This window comes from Protobothrops mucrosquamatus, unplaced genomic scaffold (assembly GCF_001527695.2).
Source record: "Protobothrops mucrosquamatus isolate PMUCROS unplaced genomic scaffold, P.Mucros_1.0 scaffold719, whole genome shotgun sequence".
Taxonomy (NCBI): domain Eukaryota; kingdom Metazoa; phylum Chordata; class Lepidosauria; order Squamata; family Viperidae; genus Protobothrops; species Protobothrops mucrosquamatus.
In genome coordinates this window covers 278,884-285,579 of record NW_015386999.1, presented here as the reverse complement: position 1 = coordinate 285,579, position 6,696 = coordinate 278,884, and the positions used below count along the sequence as shown (strand labels likewise).

Below are 6,696 nucleotides of genomic sequence, written 5' to 3'. Positions count from 1 at the left end.
TCTGGCCTAGGGAGAATTTTAAATAGGGACAATTTTAATTAGAATTTTAATGGTAACACAGCGGTAAATATTTGTTTTTAATTGGTTTTTATTGGGGATAGTGTTTGTATCGTTTTAATATGCTGTAAGCCGCCCTGAGTCCTGTTGGGAGAAGGGCGGCATATAAGTTTAATAAAATAAAATAAATAAATAAATAAATGATAAAAATTCAGGTGCTTGACAACTGGCATGTATTTATGATGGCTGCAGCATCCTGGATCACATGATCATCATTCATAACCTTTCCAACCAGCTTCTGACAAGCAAAGTCAGTGGAGGAAGCCAGACTTGCTTAATAACCATGTGATTCACTTAACTGAGTATTAAGTTGGTTGTTACTTAACAACCATGACAAAAAGGTCGTGAAATTGAGCTGCTTTGCTTAACAATGGAAATGGAAGAAGCAGTTCACTTGAAGGCTCCTTTTTCGTGTTAGTAAAAAGGGTATGAATCAAAAGGTAGGACTTTTCTGTAGCTGACCCTGTTTTGTGGAAACCTTGCACCCACACACATGACCACTACCAGCCCTACTTCTGAGATTTCAGGAGGAACTTAAGAGCATTCATTTCAAGCAGGACTTTGGCCTGAAACAAAGATTACAAATGGCCGCCTAGTGCTCTTTCTGTTCTTGTGTTCCTGTACTAATTTACCTCAATTGTCTAGTATACTACCTAGAATGATTCTGAAGACTGTTGAGGGATAACAAATAAATACATTATATCCAGTGCCTAGCCACACATATGTGTAAAATGTCCAGGATTTTAAAAAAATATCACTATACTGATGTTACCGTCATTTGTGGAGAACTTTCAAACTATTGAGTGTACATCTCTTGACTTAATGGCTCCCCAGAATGATTCTGCTATTATGTGGCTGTAGACACACATATGAATTCAGTTTGTTGTTTTGGACAAGCTTTCTTGTGTCTCTAAATTTTTAGAATCATTGAGAGGGAAATGATTCTTAGAGGGAACTTAAATAATCCCCTCCTTCTGTTCCATGTCCTCTATTGTCATTTTAGCCTAACTTGGAAAGCTCTATGCAACAGAAAATAATTAGGTCTAGCAGCAGAAATACTAGATTAAAGGTAACCCTCTCTTTCTTGCACTGAAGTTTTAAAATGTTTCACCATCTAGGCTTTCCTAAGGAACTTGCTGTATCATCTGGTTGATGACCTCTAAGTAGGAATCCTATTTGTCACAGCAGATTATCTTAAAAGTACATAGACATCTTTCCATAAGTCGATGGCATGAATGATTACAACGATAAATCTAACGATGGATGATGGTTTCAGGGACCATGAGGACAGACTGCTTTGGTTGAGTTGAGAGGCCTCCCTCATGAAAATGGGATGGTATTGATGGTGACAGTAGCAGAAGTACCTACATCTCAATGTCTAGCAGCACCCTCTTCTCCTCCTGCACCCGGATGCCCCATACGCAGTCTTGACCTTTTCCATAAGACTGGGGCCAGTCAGGAGAAAGTACAACACCTGTTGGCTCAGAGAGCTCCCCACCACACAATGCTGGAGAGAAAAGATGCATAATCAGGAGAAGACTATAGCTTGAATGAAGCAGTGCAGCTACTCAACCAGTTTAAGCCAGTTTTAAACCAATTTCCTTTGGTACCAATAAAGGAGAATATTTGTATTTCGGGGTTGAAATGAGGGGTCCTTGGTGCTCTTTGAGCTTGGTTGTTTTCTTGCAAATGTTTCGCTACCCAGACTAGGTACAGTGGTACCTTGGTACTCAACTGCTTTGAAACTCATCGAATTTGGTACTCAACGCATTATGGCACAGAAATTTTGTCCTGGTACTCATCGTTTGTTTAGTACTCAACACACAAGCTAGAACTTGTCGGTGTCAGTTGCCTTGTGACTGACTACATTATTCCTTACAGGAAAAAATTATTTGGTACTCATTGTTTTTGGTATCGCGCTTCCTGGAACCAATTAACGATGAGTATCAAGGTACCACTGTAACATCATCAGAGCTCTGATGATGTTTCCTAGTTTGGGTAATGAAACATCTGCAAGAAAACAATCAAGCTCAGAGAGCACCAAGGACCCCTCATTTTTTGGGGATGATGAAAAAAGCAATAGGGAAAGACAAATTGAACAGCCCTGTTCTGGATCATGTAGGTCTGTATGCTAGAATGTTTGGCATTTATTGGGTTAAGTGCTGTCTCCTTAAGAGATGGCTTATGGGTAATGTAGTTTTAGCTAGTTAGCTATCTCATGTTAACAGGTCAGTAGTAGTAGGAGCCTCTGAGCTCATTACAGGACATACTGGCTACGTGCCATTTTGGAATGCCTTTGTTTCATCCAGCCTCATGGCTCCTAGCCCCACGGCTTGGAGGTCTTATGCCAACATGTGAGTCTTATGCAGAAGAAGAGGGGAAAATCCATTATCAAATTACCTGTGGAATGAGCTATATTGCTGAAATATGCTTCTGGATGTATCTTTACATAACAGTGAGTTATTGTTTAGAATTCCTAGAAATAAAAGTGACATTTCGTTGCTTATTTTGCTGAGTTATCTGTCTGTCTCGACGGGATTAAAGTAGCCTATTCTGTCTGGGACAGAATAGTAATTTGATACGGCTAATTTTCCTTTAACTCTGCAAGAAGTCTCCATATGCCTGTTAGCTTTGCTATAAGTAAAGTTATAAAGTGACTGCTTGAAGATCTGCTAGCAGCTAAAAATAAAGGACTGTAAATATTCTTTATGTTTGTTCCAAGAATACCAGTTTGCCACTGATCTTGTTGCCAGTCAACGTTTTACAGTAAAGAAATAATGCATGTTTTTCCTTGCTGAGTAAAAGAGGACAAGAGATTACTGTCTGTGTTGCTAAAACCGATGGAAAGGTGTCTGTGTTCAAACAGCTTGCTACCAAGAACGCTGATTTCCTTCCCGCTCACGATTCTGTGAACAGGCTAATTTGTTGCTAAGGGAAGTAATCAGGTTGCCAAGGACAAGTAATAAAGAGATGCTCTTAAATGCAGAAAGAGCAAAACAGATCAAATAACCAATAGAGGCAAGCTTATTTCTACGAAGAAACATCAGTCAGTTTCTTGGCAAGTAAGAAAGAGAGCTATTTGAGGTTGTTAAAACTGTATTTCCAGATCAAAGGAGCATTGGGCAGCCACCCCCCTTTTCTTTGCCGGCAATTCAAACAGTTTGAATGTGTGTGAGACCAAGCCCGTTTGCTTGGAAAGCCAAGGGGAGAGTTTGGAAGGCAACCTAGCCCAGAAGCCAGAGGCAGGCAATTAACTCTTAACTGCTAAAAAGGGGAAGAACCACAGAGCGTTCCCCTTAGCTTGCCTGATGCAAACCACAGATTTAAAATGAAAAGGAATGTGTTGCATGCCTTACATTTTCTTTGTCTGCTTGTTGCCTGGAATTCCACACCCCAGAAGGGGCCCCAGTACAACCAGCCAGCAATAAAGTAATTTACCTCTTCAATTACTCAACACTAGTGGGTGAAGTCTAAATTACCCCCTCCCCTTGGAATTCCAGCTATGTCAATGGAAAGAGAAGGTTCTCAGAGGCTCCAATAGCAGTGCAGTAGCATCCCCTGGTGGCCAATCTGCACACAACACTATTCAGCAATTTTACCCTTGCTGGACTTACGACAACTTGATAATTAGTTCAGCACATAGCAGGCTTACACCAACCCAAGTTAAGAGCACCCTCTAGAGGGAAAAGAAGGTACTTCACTGAATGCAATTTTCTAACTATGCAGAGTGAATCTGATAGTTAAAGAGCAAGTTACCTAAATTCATCCAAAGCTACCAACACCCCCTAGAGGGCACAGAGTGAACTTCACCCAAAGTAATCACTCACGCAAGCAGTCACCTCTAGTGGTGACTATGCTGAGGGCAAATTAAGGAGAAGAAAAGGCAGCAATTAACCTTGCTTATTATCACAAAGCTGACGACCAAGCAGATTTTAGAGTCCCAAGCAGTCTCCAGCTTGCAACTTAACGACCACGGTGGGAGTTACAGGAGCTAGTAGAGCTCAGTAATTTCCCAGGTGGCCACTAAGGGTAACGTGGTAGTAAAGAAGAATTGTGGCTGGCCTCTCTCCAAACACCCCCTAGTGGTTAAAGGAGGAACTACACACAAGCCTTTAATCACGCACAGAGAAAGCCCTCTAGTGGACAAAGGGTGAACCTCGAAGGGAGAGCACCCTGGTAACTGACCCGCAAGAAGTGACCCCTAGTGGTGAAAGGGTGAATTGCGCTGAAGTACCCACGAACACAGGAGAACGCACCCAGTGGTGCCTCCACCCACAGACAGCACTCCTGTAGCTGATCTGCAAGTAGCGACCCCTAGTGGCCAAAGAGAGAAGTTCATCAAATTTGCTTCAAAATAGCTAGGAAGTGTACTGAACCTGTCCTAGCCATGGCAGAGTGTCCCATTGATTTAGAAGAAGGGGTTCAACCAACCAGCCTAGATGAGACACCCCAACCAGCCAGCCAAGGAGAAATGCTGCAAACAGCCAGCCTTGACCTGTACACAGAGGCTGATGCTCAAGCTTCAGTGAGGCCAAAGACGTCTCAGGTTCCCTATGACCTGAGGCAACAAAGAAAGCCTACAGAAGCTATGTGGTCATATCTGACGGACAGATGGCAGTCGTTCTACGACCGCCACAAGAGAACCTGGGAGAGATTACAGAGACTCTACCAAACGCCCGAAGAGGAGTTTCCTCCCGAATGCGTGCCCTCATTAGAAGAGGATAAGGAAGACGCTTTCCAACAATGGACAGACTTCGCACGCCATCTCAAAGAGATTCAGATGGAACTAGGAGACCCAACAGTCGATAGCGAGATGCAGAGCCTCAAGCTAAAAAACAAGGAACGTAAGAAGTTTCTAGAGAGATCACAACGCCTCCCGGCACCCGAGCCTCACCTGAAAGACAGACCAGTCGAGAGGGCAGAGTCTGAAGTTTCCTGCCACTCGCAAACACCAGCCCAGCAGTCACATGTGGCTCCATCTCACGCCTCTGGAAAAGCTTCATTCTTTCACCATATATCTAAGGCGCATTCCAGCGTGTCACAACAATCTCACGTTACAGGTGCTTCCCGCCATTCAAAAGCGTCCTCTCGTCAGAGCCAAGCGTCCCGAGCCTCAAGGGCAGAGAGCCTTGCCGCCCGTCTCGCAGAAGCACGAATCAATACCGCAATGGCTGACGTCGCTGCACAAGCAGCAGTAGAAGAAAAGCAGCAAAGAGAAGACTTGGCCAAAGCGGAGACTGCATCAGCTCTACGTGTAGCAGAAGCAGAGCGACAGCAAAGAGAAGATGTAGCCAAAGCAGCCCTTCGCGTGGAAGAGGCACAGCGTCAGCAAAGAGAAGACATGGTCAAAGCTTAGGCCAACTTTGAGATTTCCCAGTGCCAACAGAAAGCAAAAGAGGCAGCCGCAATAAAAGTGGTTCTACAGAGAGAGCTGGAAGACGTCATATCTGTGCACAGGTTGGAAGGACTAGGAAGGGAAAGCCCTCATAACCATGTGCAAGCCTACGTGGACAACCAAAGCGCATTTCAAAGTGAACAGGTGAGAGCGCCACAGCCATCCACAAGCCCCCCCAAGACCGAGTAGACGAAGAGAAGAATCTCAATGGCCAGATGTGCTGATCAGCCAGAGAGCTGACGTCACAACAACTAGGTCACAAGATCTTCCCACCGTTGCTGCTCCATTGAACTCAATGAACCATACCACTGATGGCAATCGGATGGGTCCACCCACAGCGGTGACGGCCCCACAGCGGAACCAGCTGCCGCTTGGGGATGAGATTGCAAGAACTCGCACCAGACTAGAGTCCCTGCTGCGCCAACAGGAGGCAGCGCCCCAAGGAACCGCTACCAGACCTGACCACAGAGAACCTCGACCACCAGCTGTGCCAGCCTACCAGGGAGCCAGCTACGCACCACCTGAAAGACGAGAAACCCTCCAACAAGTAAGCATGCAAGAAGTCAGGTCCCCTCAGCTCAACGAAAGAGCAGAGGAATTCAGACCAAGCCAACAAGGTCCCTCGCACGTGACATGGCAAGATTCCCTCAGTGGACAACATGCTGAAGAAAGTTACCAGCCAGACATGGCGCACGCCCCCGCTCCCGGAAGTGATGCACCACCTCCACCAGACTACAGCCCATACACGTGATCGATGTATCCTCCAACACTCGGTGGAAGAAAGTCGGACATGGCATCCAGAGGCGTGTGAAAATTCTCTGACAAACCAGGGAAGGACTATTTAGTGTGGAAGCATCTTTTCAAGCAAGCCCTCCGCAGAGAAAGGTTACACCCTGGGGAAGAACTCGGACTTATGTCACAATGGCTAGGTTCCAAATCCTCAAAGGCAGTGGAGGCGATCCTCGCATCACATTTAAGGGACCTACCCACCGCCCTTCGACGAGCCTGGGAAATGATCGACAAGCGCTATGGGGCACCTTCTTTGGCACAGGCCTCATTCCTACAGGAGCTCTATGATTTCCCTAACATCAATATCAACGATCCTAGTCAGATTTGGAGATTCTCCACCTTACTAGAAGAGCTCCGGGCAGCACAAGAAAATGGCACCATGCCTGGACTTGCCCGCCTCGAGCATTTTGACACACAGAACATTATCACTCAAAAACTACCAAGACAGTTGAAAG

At 45.3% G+C, this 6,696-nt stretch overlaps 1 protein-coding gene across 1 annotated transcript in view; it reads right to left on the bottom strand.

Annotated features, from left to right (window-relative positions):
* The window catches only part of LOC107289556 (seizure protein 6 homolog), a 51,438-nt gene that overhangs the window by 11,054 nt on the left and 33,688 nt on the right, over positions 1-6,696 (bottom strand). The window contains exon 10 of the mRNA XM_029284568.1: positions 1,426-1,564. Within this exon, the coding sequence (XP_029140401.1) occupies positions 1,426-1,564 (139 nt within the window). The remainder of the gene's footprint in view (positions 1-1,425; positions 1,565-6,696) is intronic.